Source organism: Dendrobates tinctorius, unplaced genomic scaffold (genome assembly GCF_039654945.1).
Source record: "Dendrobates tinctorius isolate UK_male_01 unplaced genomic scaffold, ASM3965494v1 ptg000177l, whole genome shotgun sequence".
Taxonomy (NCBI): Eukaryota; Metazoa; Chordata; class Amphibia; order Anura; family Dendrobatidae; genus Dendrobates; species Dendrobates tinctorius.
The window spans coordinates 4839982-4863820 of NW_027361844.1; the positions used below are offsets into that span (position 1 = coordinate 4839982).

Consider the following 23839-nt stretch of genomic DNA (forward strand, 5'->3'; position numbering starts at 1 on the left):
CTGACTTCAGCGTCCAAGTGACGGGAGCTGCCATGTGCCCCCAGTCATGGGCACACAGACGTCAGCTACTAGCAGCATGTACTGCGGTGCATGGACCCCGAGAGTTCATGCGCTGCAATACACTTCAGCTGGATGCGAGTCCGAGGAGGCACATCCAGCTGAAGCAGAGGTTGGCATCAGCAGCCTCCTCACCCTCACTGGCCCAGTCGTGGCGGTGACCACCGCAACCGTGGTCATTATGCTGCTGGGCGGGGTTATACAGAGCTCAGCATTCAGAGAACTGATAGATCTGCAGCAAATGAAAAAATTACTTTATAAAAACTTAGGCAAGCAGCCCAGTAAGTGACACATCAATGGAATAAGGGTCTCTGGCTCTACATCGTGCTGCTTATGAGGAGTAGTAAACTTCCCTTTAATTACTCAAAGCGTCTTTACATACATGCCAATAGTTTGAAGTATAAAATCTTCATGGCAGGTTCCCTTTAAATACTAATGGTTGTCAAATTTTCCACTAACTAGCAATAAGTGTTACTTTCTCCATGTATTCTCCACACAAATGTTTTATGTTTATTTTATAGAAAAAGTTAAAGGTTACAGCAATTCAATACCACAAAGCTCAGACTACTCCAGTGCTGCGATACACAACATTTGACACAACTGCACAGGTTCACTATTACATAAACTTTTTTTTACCTTCCCTTGATGGATTTCTCTCTCTTATTTGGCTTCTGCTCATCTTCTTGTTCGGCATATCTGTGGAAGGTACAATTTGCAGTCAAATCATACATAAGAATACCTAAATATACTGAGCACTTACATGGATGTCTCAGATAGCTCAAAGAGGAAGTCTGATGGTCGCAAAACGATACAATAGATTTATATGCAATATATAATAGTATTTACATCTTTACACTAGCAAAAATACTTTTTTTAAATAATTAGATCCTACAGAAGCTTATATAACATTTATGGGATCCCATACCAGAAAAGTTTTAATAACCGAGTCCCTTTTCAAAAAGATTATAGTATATACATATACAGTAAGGAAAATAAGTATTTGATGCACTGCGATTTTACAAGTTTTCCCACCTACAAAGAATAGAGTGGTCTGTAATTTTTATCATAGGTACACTTCAACAGAAAAAAACAAACAGAAAAATCACATTGTATGATTTTTACATAATTAATTTGCTTTTCATTGCATGAAATAAGTATTTGATACAACAGAAAAACAGAACTTAATTTTTGGTACAGAAACCTTTGTTTGCAACTACAGATGTCAGATGTTTCCTGTGGTTTTTGACCAAGTTTGCACACACTGCATCAGAGATTGTGGCCCACTCCTCCATACAGATCTTCTCAAAATCTTTCAGGTTTCGGGTTGTCGCTGAGCAACATTGAATTTCAGCTCCATCCAAAGATTTTCTATTGGGTCCAGGTCTGGAGACTAGCTAGGCCACTCCAGGACCTTGAAATCCTTCTTACGTAGCCACTCCTTAGTTGCCCTGGCTGTGTGTTTTGGGTCATTGTCATGCTGGAAGACCCAGTCACAACCCATCTTCAATGCTCTTACTAAAGGAAGGAGATTGTTGGCCAAAATCTTGTGATACATGACCTCATCCCATCCTCCCTTCAATACGGTGCAGTCGTCCTGTCCCCTTTGCAGAAAAGCACCCCTAGAGTGATATTTCTCCACCATGCTTCATGGTTGGGACAGTGTTTTTGGGGTTGTACTCATCTTTCTTCTTCCTCCAAACACAGCAAGTGGAGTTGATACCAGAAAGTAATATTTTGGTCTCATCTGACCACATGACCTTCTCCCATGCCTCCTCTAGATTATCCAGATGGTCACTGGTGAACTTTAAGTGGGCTTGGACATGTGCTGGCACTGGCATGAACAGGGGGATCTTGCATGTTACTAATGGTAATGTTTGAGACTATGGTCCCAGCTCTCTTCAGGTCATTGACCAGGTATTCCCATGTAGTTCTGGGCTGATTCCTGACCTTTCTCAGAATCATTCTTACCCCACAAGGCGAGATCTTGCATGGAGCCCCACACCGAGGAAGATTGACAGTCATTTGCACTTCTTCCATTTTCTAATTGTGCCAATAGTTGTTGCCTTCTCACCAAGCTGCTTGCCTATTGTCCTGTGGCCTCAGTTGGTGGCATGTCTACAGTTATGTCCCTGGTGTCCTTAGACAGCTCTTTGGTCTTGGCCATGGTGGAGAGGTTGCAATGTGATTGTTTGAGTGTGTGGACAGGTGTCTTTTATACAGGTAATTAATAAAAACAGGTGCAATTAATACAGGTAATGAGTGCAGAGTAGGTAGAAGGGCTTCTTAAAGAGAAACTAACAGGTCTTTGAGAGCCAGAATTCTTGCTGGTTGGTAGGTGATCAAATACTTATTTCAAGCAAAAAAAAATGCAATTTAATGGTTTAAAAACAACACAATGTGGTGTTCTGTTTTTATATTGTCTCTCACTGTTGAAGTGTACCTACGATGAAAAACTGCAGAACTCTCCATTCTTTGTAGGTTGATAGGTGGAAAAACTTGCAAATCGGGAGTGTATCAAATACTTTACACACATATATATATATATATATATATATATATATATATATATATACAGAGCTCAGGCAAAAATTAAGAGACCACTGCAAAATTTTCAGTTTGTGTGATTTTACTCTTTATAGGTATACTAGCTGAAGAGCCCGGCGCTGGCCGGGCATAGTAACTAACTGTGGTTAGTTATAGCAAATTATAATTATTCTCCATCTCATAGTCCCGTGCCCATATACCCATCATACATATCCACGATCCCATAGGCCCGTGCCCATATACCCATCATACATGTCCACGATCCCATAGGCCCGTGCTCATATACCCATCATACATATTCTCCATCCCATAGTCGAGTGCCCATATACCCATCACACATCCTCCATCCCATAGTCCCAAGCCCATATACCCATCATACATATTCGCGATCCCATAGTCGAGTGCCTATATACCCATCACACATCCTTCATCTGATAGTCCCATGCCCATATACCCATCATACATATCCTCCATCCCATAGTCCCGTGCCCATATAACCATCATACATATCCGCCATCCCATAGTCCCGTGCCCATATACCCGTCATACATATCCTCCATGCCATAGTCCAGTGCCCATATACCCATCACACATCCTCCATCCCATAGTCAACCATTATAACATCATAATGAGTGGCGGGGCTTGATACACACACTTTTTCCCCATTACGTAGATAGGGGCAAAATTGTTTGGTGAATTGGAATGCGCAGGGTTAAAATTTCGCCTCACAACATAGCCTAGGACACTCTTGGGGTCCAGACGTGTGACTGTGCCAAATTTTGTGGCTGTAGCTACGACGGTGCAGATGCCAGTCCCGGACATACACACATACATACACACATACATACATACATACAGTTGTGGCCAAAAGTATTGACACCCCTGCAATTCTGTCAGATAGTACTCAGTTTCTTCCTGAAAATGATTGCAAACACAAATTCTTTGGTATCATGGTATGCATGGTCCCCTCACCCCCCTATCCTGGTATGCATGGTCCCCTCACCCCCCCTATCCTGGTATGCATGGCCCCCTCACCTCCCTTTCCTGGTATGCATGGTCCCGTCACCCCCCTTTCCTGGTATGCATGGTCCCCTCACCTCTTTTTCCTGGTAAGCATGGTCACCCTAACCCCCCTATCCTGGTATGCATGGTCACCCTCACCCCCCCTTTCCTGGTATGCATGGTCACCCTCACCCCCCTCTCCTGGTATGCATGGTCCCCCTTCCCCCCCCATTGGTGGTATGCATGGTCCCCCTCACCCCCCTTTGCTGGTACAGTTGTGGCCAAAAGTATTGACACCCCTGCAATTCTGTCAGATAATACTCAGTTTCTTCCTGAAAATGATTGCAAACACAAATTCTTTGGTATTATTATCTTCATTTAATTTGTCTTAAATAAAAAAACACAAAAGAGAATGAAGCAAAAAGAAAAACATTGATCATTTCACACAAAACTCCAAAAATGGGCCAGACAAAAGTATTGGTACCCTCAGCCTAATACTTGGTTGCACAACCTTTAGCCAAAATAACTGTGACCAACCACTTCCGGTAACCATAAATGAGTTTCTTACAATGCTCTGCTGGAATTTTAGACCATTCTTCTTTCGCAAACTGCTCCAGGTCCCTGATATTTGAAGGGTGCCTTTTCAAACTATCGTCTCCAGTGTTTTCTCTCAAACCATTTTCTAGTGCTTTTTGAAGTGTGTTTTGCGTCATTGCCATGCTGGAAGACCCATGACCTCTGAGGGAGACCCAGCTTTCTCACACTGGGCCCTACATTATGCTGCAAAATTTGTTGGTATTCTTCTGACTTCATATTGCCATGCAGACGGTCAAGCAGTCCAGTGCTAGAGGCAGCAAAGCAACCCCAAAACATCAGGGAACCTCCGCCATGTTTGACTGTAGGGACCGTGTTCTTTTCTTTGAATGCCTCTTTTTTTCTCCTGTAAACTCTATGTTGATCCCTTTGCCCAAAAAGCTCTACTTTTGTCTCATCTGACCAGAGAACATTCTTCCAAAATGTTTTATGCTTTTTCAGGTAAGTTTTGGCAAACTCCAGCCTGGCTTTTTTATGTCTCGGGGTAAGAAATGGGGTTTTCCTGGGTCTCCTACCATACAGTCCCTTTTCATTCAGATGCCGACGGATAGTACGGGTTGACACTGTTGTACCCTCGGACTGCAGGGCAGCTTGAACTTGTTTGGATGTTAGTGGAGGTTCTTTATCCAACATCCGCACAATCTTGCGTTGAAATCTCCTGTCAATTTTTCTTTTCTGCCCACATCTAGGGAGGTTAGCCACAGTGCCATGGGCTTTAAATTTCTTGATGACACTGCGCACGGTAGACACAGGAACATTCAGGTCTTTGGAGATGGACTTGTAGCCTTGAGATTGCTTCCTCACAATTTGGTTTCTCAAGTCCTCAGACAGTTCTTTGGTCTTTTTTCTTTTCTCCATGCTCAATGTGGTACACATAAGGACACAGGACAGAGGTTGAGTCAACTTTAATCCATGTCAACTGGCTGCAAGTGTGATTTAGTTATTGCCAACACCTGTTAGGTGCCACAGGTAAGTTACAGGTGCTGTTAATTACACGAATTAGAGAAGCATCACATGATTTTTCGAACAGTGCCAATACTTTTGTCCACCCTCTTTTTATGTTTGGTGTGGAATTATATCCAATTTGGCTTTAGGACAATTCTTTTCGTGTTTTTTCATTTAATACAAATTAACTGAAGATAATAATACCAAAGAATTTGTGTTTGCAATCATTTTCAGGAAGAAACTGAGTATTACCTGACAGAATTGCAGGGGTGTCAATACTTTTGGCCACAACTGTACATACATACACACACTTGAGCTTTATATATTAGATTTTTGAGTAAAATGTAAATTGCTCCTTTATTCTAGAAACTACTGACATGTGTGCGAATTTCCAAGCACTAAATTTTGTATTTATTTTCAGAAAATGAGAAATGGTCAAAATAACAAAAAAATGCAGTGCTTGCAGACCTCAAATAATGCTAAGAAAACAAGTTCATAATCATTTAGAAACAACAATACTAATGTTTTAACTCAGGAAGAGTTCAGAAATCAATATTTTGGGGAATAACCATGATTTTTAATCACACGTATCATGTGTCTTGGCATTGGCATGCTTTCCACCAGTCTCTCACACTGCTTTTGGGTGACCTCATGCCACTCCTGGTACAAAAATTTAAGCAGTTCTTTGTTTGATGGCTTGTGACTATCCATCTTCCTCTTGATTACATTCCAGAGGTTTTCAGTGGGGTTCAGGTCTGGAGATTGGGCTGCCCATGACAGGGTTTTGAAATGGTGGTCCTTCATCCACACATTGATTGACATACAGTGTTGGCCAAAAGTATTGACACCCCTGAAATTCTGTCAGATAATACTCAGTTTCTTCCTGAAAATGATTGCAAACACAAATTCTTTGGTATTATTATCTTCATTTAATTTGTCTTAAATGAAAAAACAGAAAAGAGAATGAAGCAAAAAGCAAAACATTGATCATTTCACACAAAACTCCAAAAATGGGCCAGACAAAAGTATTGGCACCCTCAGCCTAATACTTGGTTGCACAACCTTTAGCCAAAATAACTGCGACCAACCGCTTCCGGTAACCATCAATGAGTTTCTTACAATGATAAAGGTCTCAGCCACAGCGCTGGCGCTACAGTCTACTCAGCAGCAAAATATTAGGATAATACCACAAAATTAATCCAAATAAAAAAATAAATAAAAATTTAATATTTGCGCTCAGAGATAGAACTGTATGGATACTAGACTCCCACTTGCAGTAGAGATGAAAAACTGAGTTGCAAACCTGAAAACGGCATTAAGAGTCAGGCAACGCCCACTTGACACTTTGCCATAAACTTCAAAATAGAAGAATAAAAAATGCAATTCAGATTATATGTATACACCACATATGCAAAGTTCACCATGGAACTAAAAGAAGAAACAGTCCTTAGGAAAAAAGGTTACCTTGAGGTCAGCTGCTTTAGACTAGTAGTACTCAGCCGCCCAGGTCCTGTGGAGATGAGGTTCCGATAGAACGATAACGATGATTCGTATAAAATCCAAGATATAGTCACCATATGAAGAAAAGGGACTGATGCTTTGGGTTACGGACGCTGTCCCGGCCGGAGACAAGCGTCCTGTCTGCAGTGCGCCCGCCTGAGTTGAAGGCGGTAGCGACGCACGCAGAGTAAAGCTGACAAGGTCCGCAGGACCTTGCGTGACGTCACAGTCACGTGATAACTCACGTGACTAGCTATGGAGAGCGGTGAAGCTCAAAAAACATCCAACGCGTTTCTGAATCAACGGATTCCTTCTTCAGGGATACTCCATAGCGAATAGATAGCATTTATATACCCTCCAGCATCACAAGTTCCAATTCAGACATTAAAAGCAAAAAGTTCAATTTCGCTGTTTAACCCATTGGGCATCAAAGTGTCCATCATAAAGATCCATTTACTTTCCTCTTTAGACATCTGATGGATAAAGTTGCCTCTCCTCCAACTCCTATTAACCACTTTGATGCCTGTCACTAATATGCCTCTCATAGAGCCCCCATGATGGATTAAAAAATGATTTGAGAGGGGGTGACCACTGAATTTATTCTTAATATTCCTCAAGTGTTCCGCTATCCTTATATGCAATGGACGTATAGTACGGCCAATATATAGTTTTCCACAAGGGCAGGTAATCCCATATATAACCCCCTTGGTCTCACAAGTAATAAAATCCTTAATTTTGACCTCCCGATATTTATTAAAAATGGACAATTGCTTTCTAAGCCCTAATTTCCTACAAGGTCCACATTTATTACATGGAAAAAACCCTTTTGGGGGTGTATGTACATGCACATGATTCATCGACATGGATTTAGGAATAGAAGGGGCTATTGCATTACCAAGATTATTTGCTTTCCTAAAGACAAACCTAGGATAAGCTGGTAACATTTCACCAATCACTTTATCATTCTTCAATATATTCCAATGTCGGTTAACAATCTTTCTAAGGATTTTACTGTTGGCATTATACTGCGTGATGATAGGAATATCTTCCATAATAGAACACTCGGTGTTATTCTTTTGTTGTGCCAGTAAATCCTCTCTCGGCATGTTTCTAACAGTCTCCTTGATTTCGCACAGGGACTTAATATCATACCCCTTTCGGACAAATTTATTAGTCAGAAACACCGCCTCCTTGTCAAAATCTTGTATTTTGGAGCAATTCCTGTGAGCCCTAATGAGCTGGCTTTTGGGTACATTCACAAGCCAGCTTGGAAGGTGGCAGCTGTCCAAGGAAATGAAGTTATTAGAATCTGTTGGTTTATGAAAAACCTGGGTTTCTATGTGGTCATTTTCAATAAAAATTTTCAAATCTAAAAAGTTGATCTCTTTATGACTGGTGGTGGCTGTAAATTTTAAAAAATATTGATTTTTATTTAATTCATTTAAAAATTCTCCCAATAAAATAGGTCCACCAGACCAAATAAAAACAATATCATCTATAAACCTCTGCCATAGGACCAGGTTCGCCCGTAGGGAACCTCCCGGATAAATAGTTTCTTGTTCCCACCTACCCACATACAAATTTGCATAACTCGGGGCGAACCTGGTACCCATGGCAGTCCCCCACTGCTGGGAGTAGTAGTGCACCCCAAATCGAAAAAAGTTGTGAGTTAAAATGAAATGTATGCAGTCTAAAATGAATTGGACCTGGTCATCCGGCAAACCACCGTCCTTAAGCATAAAATATTTTACTGATTCAAGAGATGGCCATATTCATTTACAACCAAGCACAAGCTTGGGTACTAAACCTTTGAATAAACAGAGGAAAGTGCCATTAAGAATTAAAACTAAACAGAGCCATCTTCCTTTTTTACAGGTAGGTCAAAGAAAACACGAAAAAGGGGATGTAGGGGTGGGAAATCAACCAAAAAAAAGAGTCACCAAATACACCAAGTAGGGGAACTAGTGGTTCCAGATCAGAAGATTTTCAATTTGAGTGACTATGCTCTGAACCAGAACGAACTGAGTCTATTAAATAAAGGATTGAAATATGCTCCTAGCACTAAGTTTGATAAGTTTCAGGCCTTTGTGGGTATTAAACTATTCATGAGAAAACTGGCTATAAAAAAGTATTATTTAAAGAAAAAATTTACTAGTGAAAATGTGGAAGGCCCGATTGAGTTAGTGGATCCTTATCAACATACCTTGTTGAAAAAGAAGTCGAACTTCAACCCTATTCAGGAGTATTCTGAGGCTTTTGAGGCCTTTCAGAATAATGTGATAAGGGATATTAAAAATACGTCAGAAAGTAGATGTAATAATTTTAGATATAATCTGTCAAATAAGGAACGTCAAGCTATCAAACAGCTTCAACAGAATCAGGAAATTACCATCAGACCAGCCGACAAAGGTGGCGGTATTGTTATTTTGAATAGTAGAGATTATGAGGAGTCCCAGCGCATACTGGGAGACACAAGAACTTATCTTTTACTCGAGAAAGATCCATCTGATGTTTATCTCGCAGAGATGCAAATTCTATTGAAGTGTGGTTTGGAAAGAGGTTTTTTAAATAAACAAGAATTTGATTTTATTAAAAATCTGCACCCCAGGATCCCTTATTTTTATTATTTACCAAACGTACACAAGGATCCATTAAACCCACCCGGTAGACCAATTATATCGGCATTAGGTGGTCTTACGGCCAATTTATCAAAATTTATTGACTGCCATCTACAGAAGATAGTCCCTACACTTCCGGCCTATTTGAAAGACAGTACACATATTTTAAAAATTTTAAAAAATATTGAGTGGCAAAACCACTATATCTTGGGGACACTAGATATTGCCTCCTTATATACTGTCATTCAACATGATAAAGGGTGTGAATCAGTAAAATATTTTATGCTTAAGGACGGTGGTTTGCCGGATGACCAGGTCCAATTCATTTTAGACTGCATACATTTCATTTTAACTCACAACTTTTTTCGATTTGGGGTGCACTACTACTCCCAGCAGTGGGGGACTGCCATGGGTACCAGGTTCGCCCCGAGTTATGCAAATTTGTATGTGGGTAGGTGGGAACAAGAAACTATTTATCCGGGAGGTTCCCTACGGGCGAACCTGGTCCTATGGCAGAGGTTTATAGATGATATTGTTTTTATTTGGTCTGGTGGACCTATTTTATTGGGAGAATTTTTAAATGAATTAAATAAAAATCAATATTTTTTAAAATTTACAGCCACCACCAGTCATAAAGAGATCAACTTTTTAGATTTGAAAATTTTTATTGAAAATGACCACATAGAAACCCAGGTTTTTCATAAACCAACAGATTCTAATAACTTCATTTCCTTGGACAGCTGCCACCTTCCAAGCTGGCTTGTGAATGTACCCAAAAGCCAGCTCATTAGGGCTCACAGGAATTGCTCCAAAATACAAGATTTTGACAAGGAGGCGGTGTTTCTGACTAATAAATTTGTCCAAAAGGGGTATGATATTAAGTCCCTGTGCGAAATCAAGGAGACTGTTAGAAACATGCCGAGAGAGGATTTACTGGCACAACAAAAGAATAACACCGAGTGTTCTATTATGGAAGATATTCCTATCATCACGCAGTATAATGCCAACAGTAAAATCCTTAGAAAGATTGTTAACCGACATTGGAATATATTGAAGAATGATAAAGTGATTGGTGAAATGTTACCAGCTTATCCTAGGTTTGTCTTTAGGAAAGCAAATAATCTTGATAATGCAATAGCCCCTTCTATTCCTAAATCCATGTCGATGAATCATGTGCATGTACATACACCCCCTAAAGGGTTTTTTCCATGTAATAAATGTGGACCTTGTAGGAAATTAGGGCTTAGAAAGCAATTGTCCATTTTTAATAAATCTCGGGAGGTCAAAATTAAGGATTTTATTACTTGTGAGACCAAGGGGGTTATATATGGGATTACCTGCCCTTGTGGAAAACTATATATTGGCCGTACTATACGTCCATTGCATATAAGGATAGCGGAACACTTGAGGATTATTAAGAATAAATTCAGTGGTCACCCCCTCTCAAATCATTTTTTAATCCATCATGGGGGCTCTATGAGAGGCATATTAGTGACAGGCATCAAAGTGGTTAATAGGAGTTGGAGGAGAGGCAACTTTATCCATCAGATGTCTAAAGAGGAAAGTAAATGGATCTTTATGATGGACACTTTGATGCCCAATGGGTTAAACAGCGAAATTGAACTTTTTGCTTTTAATGTCTGAATTGGAACTTGTGATGCTGGAGGGTATATAAATGCTATCTATTCGCTATGGAGTATCCCTGAAGAAGGAATCCGTTGATTCAGAAACGCGTTGGATGTTTTTTGAGCTTCACCGCTCTCCATAGCTAGTCACGTGAGTTATCACGTGACTGTGACGTCACGCAAGGTCCTGCGGACCTTGTCAGCTTTACTCTGCGTGCGTCGCTACCGCCTTCAACTCAGGCGGGCGCACTGCAGACAGGACGCTTGTCTCCGGCCAGGACAGCGTCCGTAACCCAAAGCATCAGTCCCTTTTCTTCATATGGTGACTATATCTTGGATTTTATACGAATCATCGTTATCGTTCTATCGGACTCTCATCTCCACAGGACCTGGGCGGCTAAGTACTACTAGTCTAAAGCAGCTGACCTCAAGGTAACCTTTTTTCCTAAGGACTGTTTCTTCTTTTAGTTCCATGGTGAACTTTGCATATGTGGTGTATACATATAATCTGAATTGCATTTTTTATTCTTCTATTTTGAAGTTTATGGCAAAGTGTCAAGTGGGCGTTGCCTGACTCTTAATGCCGTTTTCAGGTTTGCAACTCAGTTTTTCATCTCTACTGCAAGTGGGAGTCTAGTATCCATACAGTTCTATCTCTGAGCGCAAATATTAAATTTTTATTTAGTTTCTTACAGTCATGGCCAAAAGTATTGACACCCCTGCAATTCTGTCAGATAATATTCCGTTTCTTCCTGAAAATGATTGCAAACACAAATTCTTTGGTATTATTATCTTCATTTAATTTGTCTTAAATGAAAAAACGCAAAAGAAAATGAAGCAAAAAGCAAAACATTGATCATTTCACACAAAACTCCAAAAATGGGCCGGACAAAATTATTGGCACCCTCAGCCTAATACTTGGTTGCACAACCTTTAGCCAAAATAACTGCGACCAACCGCTTCCGATAACCATCAATGAGTTTCTTACAATGCTCTGCTGGAATTTTAGACCATTCTTCTTTGGCAAACTACTCCAGGTCCCTGATATTTGAAGGGTGCCTTCTCCAAACTGCCATTTTTAGATCTCTCCACAGGTGTTCTATGGGATTCAGGTCTGGACTCATTGCTGGCCACCTTAGAAGTCTCCAGTGCTTTCTCTCAAACCATTTTCTAGTGCTTTTTGAAGTGTGTTTTGGGTTATTGTCCTGCTGGAAGACCCATGACCTCTGAGGTAGACCCAGCTTTCTCACACTGGGCCCTAAATTATGCTGTAAAATTTGTTGATAGTCTTCTGACTTCATAATGCCATGCACACGGTCAAGCAGTCCAGTGCCAGAGGCAGCAAAGCAACCCCAAAACATCAGGGAACCTCCGCCATGTTTGACTGTAGGGACCATGTACTTTTCTTTGAATGCCTCTTTTTTCTCCTGTAAACTCTATGTTGATGCTTTTGCCCTAAAAGCTCTACTTTTGTCTCATCTGACCAAAGAACATTCTTCCAAAATGTTTTAGGCTTCTTCAGGTAAGTTTTGGCAAACTCCAGCCTGGCTTTTTTATGTCTCGGGGTAAGAAGTGGGGTCTTCCTGGGTCTCCTAACATACAGTCCCTTTTCATTCAGACGCCGACGGATAGTACGGGTTGATACCGTTGTACCCTTGGACTGCAGGGCAGCTTGAACTTGTTTGGATGTTAGTGGAGGTTCTTTATCCAACATCCGCACAATCTTGCGTTGAAATCTCTTGTCAATTTTTCTTTTCCAGCCATATCTAGGGAGGTTAGCCACAGTGCCATGGGCTTTAAACTTCTTGATGACACTGCGCACGGTAGACACAGGAACATTCAGGTCTTTGGAGATGGACTTGTAGCCTTGAGATTGCTCATGCTTCCTCACAATTTGGTTTCTCAAGTCCTCAGACAGTTCTTTGGTCTTCTTTCTTTTCTCCATGCTCAATGTGGTACACACAAGGACACAAGACAAAGGTTGAGTCAACTTTAATCCATGTCAACTGGCTGCAAGTGTGATTTAGTTATTGCCAACACCTGTTAGGTGCTACAGGTAAGTTACAGGTGCTGTTGATTACACAAATTAGAGAAGCATCACATGATTTTTCGAACAGTGCCAATACTTTTGTCCACCCTCTTTGTTATGTTTGGTGTGGAATTATATCCAATTTGGCTTTAGGACAATTCTTTTTGTGTTTTTTCATTTAAGACAAATTAAATGAAGATAATAATACCAAAGAATTTGTGTTTGCAATCATTTTCAGGAAGAAACTGAGTATTATCTGACAGAATTGCAGGGGTGTCAATACTTTTGGCCATGACTGTACAATGCTCTGCTGGAATTTTAGACCATTCTTCTTTGGCAAACTGCTCCAGGTCCCTGATATTTGAAGGGTGCCTTCTACAAACTGCCATTTTTAGATCTCTCCACAGGTGTTCTATGGGATTCAGGTCTGGACTCATTGCTGGCCACCTTAGAAGTCTCCAGTGCTTTCTCTCAAACCATTTTCTAGTGCTTTTTGAAGTGTGTTTTGGGTCATTGTCCTGCTGGAAGACCCATGACCTCTGAGGGAGACCCAGCTTTCTCACACTGGACCCTACATTATGCTGCAAAATTTGTTGGTAGTCTTCAGACTTCATAATGCCATGCACACGGTCAAGCAGTCCAGTGCCAGAGGCAGCAAAGCAACCACAAAACATCAGGGAACCTCCGCCATGTTTGACTGTAGGGACCATGTTCTTTTCTTTGAATGCCTCTTTTTTTCTCCTGTAAACTCTATGTTGATGCCTTTGCCCAAAAAGCTCTACTTTTGTCTCATCTGACCAGAGAACATTCTTCCAAAACGTTTTAGGCTTTTTCAGGTCAGTTTTGGCAAACTCCAGCCTGGCTTTTTTATGTCTTGGGGTAAGAAGTGGGGTCTTCCTGGGTCTCCTACCATACAGTTCCTTTTCATTCAGACGCCGACGGATAGTACGGGTTGACACTGTTGTACCCTCGGACTGCAGGGCAGCTTGAACTTGTTTGGATGTTAGTCGAGGTTCTTTATCCAAAATCCGCACCATCTTGCGTTGAAATCTCTTGTCAATTTTTCTTTTCCATCCACAACTAGGGAGGTTAGCCACAGTGCCATGGGCTTTAAACTTCTTGATGACACTGCGCACGGTAGACACAGGAACATTCTGGTCTTTGGAGATGGACTTGTAGCCTTGAGATTGCTCATGCTTCCTCACAATTTGGTTTCTCAAGTCCTCAGACAATTCTTTGGTCTTCTTTCTTTTCTCCATGCTCAATGTGGTACACACAAGGACACAGGACAGAGGTTGAGTCAACTTTAATCCATGTCAACTGGCTGCAAGTGTGATTTAGTTATTGCGAACACCTGTTAGGTGCCACAGGTAAGTTACAGGTGCTGTTAATTACACAAATTAGAGAAGCATCACATGATTTTTCGAACAGTGCCAATACTTTTGTCCACCCTCTTTTTTATGTTTGGTGTGGAATTATATCCAATTTGGCTTTAGGACAATTATTTTTGTGTTTTTTCATTTAAGACAAATTAAATGAAGATAATAATACCAAAGAATTTGTGTTTGCAATCATTTTCAGGAAGAAACTGAGTATTATCTGACAGAATTGCAGGGGTGTCAATACTTTTGGCCAACACTGTAGCTGTGTGGCATGGCGCATTGTCCTGCTGGAAAAACAAGTCCTCAGAGTTGGGGAACCTTGCCTGAGCAGAAGGAATCAACTGTTTTTCCAGGATAACCTTGTACGCGGCTTGATTCATAAGTCCTTCGCAAAGATTAACCTGCCCAATTCCAGCCTTGCTGAAGCATCCCGAGATCATCACCGATCCTCCATCAAATTTCACATTGGGTGCAAGACACTGTGGCTTGTACGCCTCTCCAAGGTCTCCGTCTAACCATCAGTTGACCAGGTGTTGGGCAAAGCTGAAAATTAGACTCATCAGAGAAGATTACCTTACTCCAGTCCTCTGTAATCTAATCCTTATGGTCTTTGGCAAACTTTAGCCTGACTCTCCTTTGCTTCTCATTGATGAAAGGCTTTTTTTCTAGCTTTACATGACTTGAGCCCTGCCTCTAGGCGCCTGTTACGAACTGTTCTTGCTGTGCACTTCATCGCAGCTGCCATTTGCCATTCCCCTTGTAGGTCACTTGATATCATCCTGCGGTTGCTGAGTGATATTCGAATAAGATGACTGTCATCCCAGTCAGTGGAGAGTCGTTTTCGCCCTCTGCCGATCTGTAGCTTTGTTGTCCCCAATGTCTGCTGCTTGACCTTGTTGTAATGGATTGCCATCTTAGAAATTTTAAGGATGGAGGCAACATGATGCTCACTGTATCCCTCTGCTAGAAAAGCCTGAGTTGAGCCCTTCATTTCCTCACTCAAGACTTTTCTTTTGAACTCCTTTGGCATGGTTAAAAGTTATTTTTTTTCATTCCTATTACTTTTGGGATAGTGGGTATGGAAAGTATTCAGACCCCTTTACATTTTTCACTCTGTTTCATTGCAGCCATTTGGTAAATTCAAAAAAGTTCATTTTTTTTCTCATTAATGTGCACTCTGCACCCCCATCTTGACTATAAAAAAAACAGAAATGTAGAAACTTTTGCAAATTTATTAAAAAAGAAAAAGTGAAATATCACATGGTCATAAGTATTCAGACCCTTTGCTCAGACCCTCATGTTTAAGTCACATGCTGTCCCATTTCCTTGTGATCCTTCTTGAGATGATTCTACTACTACAATGGAGTCCAGCTACATTTCTGGGTTTTTTTCAGGTTGGAAGGGGTGCAGAGTGTACATTAATGAAAAAAAAAAAGAACATTTTTGAATTTACCAAATGGCTGCAATGAAGCAAAGAGTGAAAAATTTAAAGGGGCCTGAATACTTTCCATACCCGCTGTATATACGAGTATAATATATAGCATAATAGGAGAGGTCATATCTCCCAACTAGTGATGGGCGAGTAGCATCGCTGCTTGGGTCTCCCAGAGCATGCTTGGGTGATCTCCGAGTGTTTTGGGGCGCTCAGCTGCATAATTTGCGACTTTGTAGACAGGCTGAATACATGTGGGAATTCCCTAACAAACATGTATTCAAGCTGTCTAGCAGTCCAAATCATGTAGCTGAGGCCTCTAAAGCAATCTCAGAGCATGCCAAAATACTCGGAGACCACCCGAGCATGCTCAGGGAGACCCGAGCAACGAGTATACTCGCTCATCGCTACTCCCAACATTTATAAACTGGGAGAGAGAACATGTATTGCAGCAAGCAGACATTAATTATGCCACTATTAAAGCCCCTTTGTGTTCTCACCCATGTCACAAAACCCCATTATAGAGTTTGATGCTCTCAAAAATGTCCCGATCCACACACAGAGCATAACACCCCCACACCTGACAGTATGATTGTCCCCACTCAGCAAGATGCCTTTATAGTTATGACTCAGTATGATACCATCACACAGTATCCTTGCTCCCACAACCACTCAGTAGGATTCACACTACAAGTGTGATTGCCCCTCAGTATGATGGCCCTCACAGCCCAGCCTCCACTCAGTATAATGACCCACACAGCCAGCACTCTACTGAATATGATGGCCCCCAATGCCAGCCCCCCACTCAGTATGATGGCCCTTAATGTCAACCCCCCCACTCAGTATGATGTCCCGACAGCCCCCACTCATTATGATTTCCCCACAACCTACTCCCCAGTCAGTATGAGGTTCGCCACAGCCAGCTCCCCACTCAGATGATTGCCCCAAATGCAAGTCGTCCGCTCAGCATGATGGCCCCCAATGCCAGCCCCCCACTCAGTATGAGGTCTCCCACAGCTACTGACATAAAAAAAAACACTACTCAACTTGCCACGTTCCCCCAGCGCACTGTTCTGGTCTGTGCAATGGGAGTACTGCGGCATCGGATTGCAGGTGCGATGTAGTGACGTCATCGCGCCTGCAGTGTAAAGCGTTTCAGACTCACAGGCACAGTCTGAATGATGAATTACACTTGATATGCCATTCTATTCAACATTCTGCTGTGTGCTTAAAAAAGGTGCATGTAAAAAGCAGAAAAGTTAAATGTTAATTTAAATATACTGTCAAAGTTTTTTAAATGTAAGAAAAAAAAAATTACAAATCTGTAATATGCAAAAGTGATCGAGACCTAAAACATTCACTACTAGAGATGAGCACATTTGTTCGGATTCGGTTCTGAATACAATCGGAATCGAATATTGTTTTTGCAATATTTGTTGAACACAGCCAAACGTCATTAGAGTCAAATCGTAGAAATTACCGAATATGTTCGGAACTGATCATGAGACACACATTCAGCACGAATAGTGTTCGAATATGGCCCGAATATGTCAAAATCAGATTCTGGGCCAAAATCCTAACAAATTCACTCATCTCTTACTCACTATGGAGTACAAAGGGCATTTCAACATTAGGGAATCTCCAGAAAACAGCAGGTGGTGTGCACCAGAGAGAAAACAACTGTATAACTCTCCTATCTAGCGCTGTCATCAGTTTTACAGGGTCAAAATCACCAGCAGACTCCCTTTAAGCTAAATTGAAAATGTTTCTAATTTTTCCCATATTACCTGGACCTGGGTGGCAGCTCTGCATCTTCTGGTGTCTTGACACTTTTAAAAACCTGCTCTTCAAGTCTGACTTCAATATAGTCCTTGGAGCGTTTAAAACTATAACCAGGAGATATTACCTGGTACTTGTCAGTCTAAAAACGAAGGAGACCTGTGTAAGTTCAGGCAAAATAAATTAAAGGGCACTTTCACATGGCAGTATTATGGTCAGTTAGTATTAAAACTATCAAAAAAATAATTTACTTATAACCTCAGGGGGCTAAAACAGAATAAAAAAGAAAACAAAAATTAAAACTATAACTTTATTAAATTATATAAAACCACATCCGTGATTTATCACAATAGTACTGGCTATATTTTCACATTCACATGTTCAGTATTTGGTCAGTATTTTACCTCATTATTTGTAAGCCAAAACCAGGAATGTAACAATCAGAGGAAAAGAATAATAGAAACACGTCACCACTTCTGTATTTATCACCCACTCCTGGTATCGGCTTTCAAATAGTGGTGGCAGGGCCAGTGAATGTTCGAGTCTGTCGGGTTCTGCCGAACATTTTAAAAAAGTTTGGTTAGGGAATGGGGTGTCTTATAGATGCCTTTCCTTCACTAACCCCTGGGCTTGATCTCAACTGACATTACAAAGCTGACATCAACCCCAAAACTATTATCCCACTTGCCACGGCACCAAGGCAAGTGGGAAGATCCAGGCAAAGCGCCAGAATTGGCACATCTAATAGATGTGCCTTTTCTGGAGTGGCTGCAGGCTGCTATTTTTAGGTTGGGGGTGGGGTAACATCCATGGCCTCTTATCAATCTGAGAAAACCAGCCCCCAGCTGTATGTTCTAGCTTGGCTGGCTGTCAAACATGAAGGGGGGACCCCATGTCGTTTTTTAAAATTATTTATTTAATTAATAGTACTCTCATGAGCCGACACCTGTGACCGGCGGTAACATTTTTACTGCTGCTCACACCTGCTGGCTCACACGCTGTCATCTGTGACACTGTCATCTGTGACACTGTCATCTGTATGACAGCATGTGAACCGCAGCGCTCTGATCAGAGTCGGTGTTTCTTGCGCTGTAACACAGTTGACAGCATGGGAACTGCCAGATGTTTGGGCTGCCGAACCCGAATAGTAACACGGAATTCAGGGAGAAGTCTGTGTTCGGAGTCCATGCACGGACACTAAATGTTCAGCACGGACCCTGACTTTACTGTTCGTGTTCGCCCATCAATACTTACAAATACTGATGTAAAATACTGCCCGAATACTGAACATATGAATGTTGCCAATAAATGACCAATAATAAATCAACAATTATATAATAGGTACTAATTAGGGACACAGCAGATTCCATAAATTTCACAATAACAGGAAGGTAGAGTAAATATGAAAATATATCCTATGACCCTATGGATCCCTAATGTGAGATCCTAACTAGCTGCAGAGGTTGGAACCCTAAATTGAACGGCAGTGGTGCCCCCACTCAACGAACATTGAGACCTAAATAAGCCCTAAGAATATCCCTAATGATAACATAGACCAATATAAATAGGACACTGAGAAAAACATTGTAGGAAAATATAGTAGCAGCCCCAATGGGGTTAATTATACATTCATGATATAGCAGAAAAAATATAATATACTGTAAATCCTATAGAATACGAATCTGGAATTACTGATAATCCATTACTAGTTTTAAAGCTACCCGACGCGTTTCCCTTCCAGTATAATGTGGTTCATCAGGCGAATACATTTATGGACTTATTGATAGAGCTGGTTTGGAAAGATGAACAATTTCAAAACTTGGTAGAGACCATGATGACAGGAACAGGTCATATCAGTGTTTACTGTAATGGTTGTATTAGTCTAGCCTGATGAAGAGACCTGAGTAGTCTGGAAAGCTTGCAATGTGTTACCATCTTTTCAGTTAGCCATTAAAAGGTATCAACTACTGAGGACTCTCAATCCTGAATATTTTACTGTAATGGAAAAATTTGTAACTCTTCCATGTCTTGGCTCCAATCTGGATTTTGGCTTATAAATAGAAATACAGAATAATATTGTGTGAAAGTGATCAAAATGATTTTATAAATTATAGGTAATCAGTAATACGAAACTTATAGGAGCAGAATAGTGACAATTTGCAAACAATAAGCAATTTACCCATAAAGGAATTGCATAATGCAGCAAGCACATTACCGTATGGCTTTAGTATTATATTGCCAGGTTGCTTAATTGTGTATACAATGTGTTACCATATAAACATAATTACATTTCTATATTCTTGGTTGGCTGTGGTCTGGGGACACATACATGTAGTTATTATGTGAAATACTGCACTGTTTGTACACGATAAACATGGAGAAACTTTATCACGCTCCAATTATTCCGATTAATAAAATGACTGCAAAACAGTATGTTTCTGTAGGTATGCAGTCAGGGGTAACACTTACCAGTCTGCTTTCAGTTCTCAGGGATCTATTTCGGATAACAAACGCTATATATAACGCCGTTCTGCTGTACATCTTTGGTGATCCAATAGAAGTTGGAAGATAAAAGGTTTGCACCCTAAATCAATAACGTGAACCGTAAAATCTTCGGGAGTACGAGACATGCATTGGAATTCTCCTATTCTTCTAATTTTTCCATTACCCTCCACGAGTCCTTCAAATCTATGGCCAGATGGTACTTCTCCAACTAGGATTGCCCATTTTACCAACAGCTCACCCCCTAGGTATCCCTGCTCCATATCTTTTGGAGTTGCCCCAAAATTACATCTTTATGGAACCAGATTTCTTCTCTGTTCTCAAAACTTCTCAACAAATGGCACTACTATCAGTACAACTAGAAAACATTGATCCCTTCTCCAGACAACTTGTTATCTATATTTTCCTGGTTGCTAAGAACTCTATCGCTTTCCTTTGGAAAAAAAAACCCAAAAAACATTCCCACCTATATTCAGTGAAATTATGAAAAAAATCTCTCTCCACCGATCCCTAGAGCTTAGATATGCAATCACAAATAATTTCTATCCAAAATACTTGACAACATGGGATCATTGGAACTCTAATTTTCAAAAAATATACACATAACTCAAACACCTACCTCTGACCTTCCATATCCTCCGAAATCACCCATATTACATGTTCGAGTCTTCTTCTATGGATATAGAATATTTTTATCATAAAAAATGGTTTTGTTTGTGTTAGGGCTGGCGGAACGCACCAAATAATAAAATAATAGTAAGGTGCGTTCGCAGCCCGGGGTCCAACGTGCAGGGGTGGTAAACTGCTGCTTAGTAATGGCGGAAGTATAAAGCGGTGTAAAACAGGTCACACGTGGGTTAACGTCACCCACTGTGAACAGAAGCGAACTCTGTTAACTCACAGAGCCGCGCTACCACAGAACATAAATGCCGGTGCCTGTTTAGCTCACAGAGCCCGGCCACGGAGCACACAGAAAGCGGTCACAGAACTCTGCCCCAAGGACACAGGGTCAGGGTCCCTCTAGACTTCCTGAGCGCGTGACGTCGCACCTGCAGACGCCACTGTAGATGCTGACTATGGAGTGTCAATCATGTGCACCGTGGCATGCCGATCCACAGGTGGACACTGATGCCTGTCTCAGACTCTGTCCTACCTACACCTAAGCCTGGGCACTTAACAGGCTAGGCTGCACAACACATGCGTACCAAGGGTAGGGGTTTCTTAATGAGTCATTCACCAGAGACATTCATAGATGCATACGACACTCACTCCTCATAGTCTGATAATGCAGTCTATACTAGCGCATGGCCGAGTGGCCATGCAAACCTTTTATAGCCGCGTCCTTCCGGGACCTTCCTGACCTTTCTGATGGTCCAATCCGAGCTGGAGAAGGACCTGAGCATGTGACCTCCGATCTCCAATGAGAGATCATCCCACGGGCATGCTCAGTGGACCGAAAGGAGGACTTAGTCCCTGGAGTAGTTCGCTGCTGACCAGCATGCGTTGCTATAGCTGGACCAGAGGTGGCAGCAGCAACCAAACCCACAGAGCTGGTTTGAGCAGAGCGCCAGGATAGACGAGTCTGCTGAGCAGGCTCCTCTGCGGCCGAAGAGGAATGGGAGACTGCCGGATGCAAGGCTCGGGATTCCTGCTGTGCAGCGACAGGAACCCGACGGCTAACATTACCCCCCTCCTAGGGCCCCCTCCCCTCTGAGCCTCGCTACGCTTAAATGCCGCAATAAGGAGCGGAGCGTGGATGTTCTCCACTGGCTCCCAGGTCTGAGCCTCTGGACCATGACCCTTCCAGTCCACCAAATAAAACTTTTTACCACGCACCACCCTGCATCCGACAATGGCATTGGCCTCAAACTCGTCTGAAGACAGGTCTGATGTCCCGGCAGATGACTCGGAGAACCGGGACATATGCACAGGTTTAAGGAGGGACAAGTGGAAGGTGGCAGAGATAGCCAAGTGTGGTGGAAGAGCCAGACGATAGACCACCGAGCTGATCTGTTCGAGGACCTTAAAGGGACCAATGTAACGAGGAGCGAACTTAGTGGATTCGGCTGTTACGGGCGGAGAGCCACACTAAGTCGCCAGGGGAGAAGGTGGGAGCAGGACGCCGGTGTGCATCCACAGAGACCCTCATTCTCTCCTTAGAAACCCGAATAGCATCCTGGGTGCGGTCCCAAATATCACGTGCCTCCACCGTTCAGTTTGCCACCCTACAGTCGGTGGATGACACGGGCATGGGCACGGGCACAGGGAAACGAGGATGTTGGCCGTAGTTAAGGAGGAATGGGGTCTGGCCGGTGGAATCGGCCACAGTGTTGTTCAAGGCGAACTCTGCCCACGGCAACAAGGGTGCCCAGTCATTCTGATTGGCAGAGACAAAATGTTGGAGATATATGACCAGGGTCTGGTTGGCCCTCTCTACCAATCCATTCATCTCGGGATGATAGGCTGAGGAGAGATTCAGCTCAATACTGAGCAAAGCGACAGAGCTCTCTCCAGAACCGAGACGCAAACTGGGGACCCTGGTCACTGACAATCTTGTCTGGCATGCCGTGTAACTGGAAACCATGTTTGATGAACAACACTACTAGGCCCTGTGCGGAAGGTAGCCGAGAGAGAAGAACCAAGTGCACCATTTTAGAAAAATGGTTGGTGACGACCCAAATAACTGTGCTGGCACTCGACTTGGGTAGACCATGCCAACCATCATGAGCCATATGCGAACACCAGTACGTCCTCGCCAAAGGCTCAACTGTCCGCTTAGTACCTAAGTGTCCACCCACCCTGGACGCGTGAGCCCAAGAGAGGACCTCTGGACGCAAACTGGCAGGGACAAAAGTCTTGCCCGCGGGTCCAGACTCAAGGGCAACCGGAGCTACTGTCCCCAGGCTCTCAGATGGTGCAATTAACCGAGGCTCCTCCTCCGCTGACACCACGGAGCGAGAGCGCGCATCGGCCCAGACATTCTTCTCACTAGAAAGGAAATGTAGGGTGAAGTGGAAATGGGAGAAGAAGAGAGACCATCGGGCTTGGTGAGAATTTAACCACTGGGCGGTTTGGAGATAGACCAAGTTTTTGTGGTCAGTGTAAACTTGGAAGGGATAGCGAGCCCCCTCCAGGAGGTGTCTCCATTCAGAAAAGGCCAACTTCAAGGCTAGCAACTCCCTGTCCCCAATGGAATAGTTCCTCTCTGCCAGTGAGAAGGTCTTGGAAAAGAAGACGCAAGGATGCTTCCGACCTTGAGCATCCTTTTGGAACAGGACTGCTCCAGCACCGATGGACGAGGCATCCACCTCTAAAATAAATGGCTTATCCACATTGGGGCGATGTAAAATGGGAGCACTAGCGAAGTGGGACTTGATGGAGAGGAAGGCCTTGGAGACCCCCTCTGACCACAACTTAGGATTCTCCCCCTTCTTGGTGAGGGCAACCAAGGGAGCTACCAAAGTCGAGAAGTGCGGAATGAATTGGCGGTAGTAGTTAATAAATCCCATAAAGTGCTGCACCGCTTTGAGGGAGTGAGGCTCCTACCAATCCATCACCGCCTGTAGTTTGGCAGGATCCATGGCCAACCCCTGGGCCGAGATAATATAGCCCAGGAAAGGCAAGGACTCCTGCTCAAACACACACTTCTCCAACTTGGCATATAGGGAGTTTGCCCGTAGGAGATCGAAGACTTTGCAAACATCCTTCCGGTGGGAGTCTATATCTGGAGAGTAGATGAGGATATCATCCAGATAGACTACAACCGAGGTGGTGAGCATATTCCGGAAGATGTCGTTCACAAAGTCTTGGAAGATGGCAGGAGCATTACA

At 42.4% G+C, this 23839-nt stretch overlaps 1 protein-coding gene across 1 annotated transcript in view; it reads right to left on the bottom strand.

Moving 5' to 3' along the window:
- FLACC1 (flagellum associated containing coiled-coil domains 1) overlaps positions 1–23839 on the bottom strand; it is a 125407-nt gene that overhangs the window by 61527 nt on the left and 40041 nt on the right. The window contains exons 5-6 of the mRNA XM_073551492.1: positions 17516–17649; positions 694–753 (exon numbers count right to left, since the gene is read on the bottom strand). Coding sequence (XP_073407593.1) covers positions 694–753; positions 17516–17649 — 194 coding nt within the window. The remainder of the gene's footprint in view (positions 1–693; positions 754–17515; positions 17650–23839) is intronic.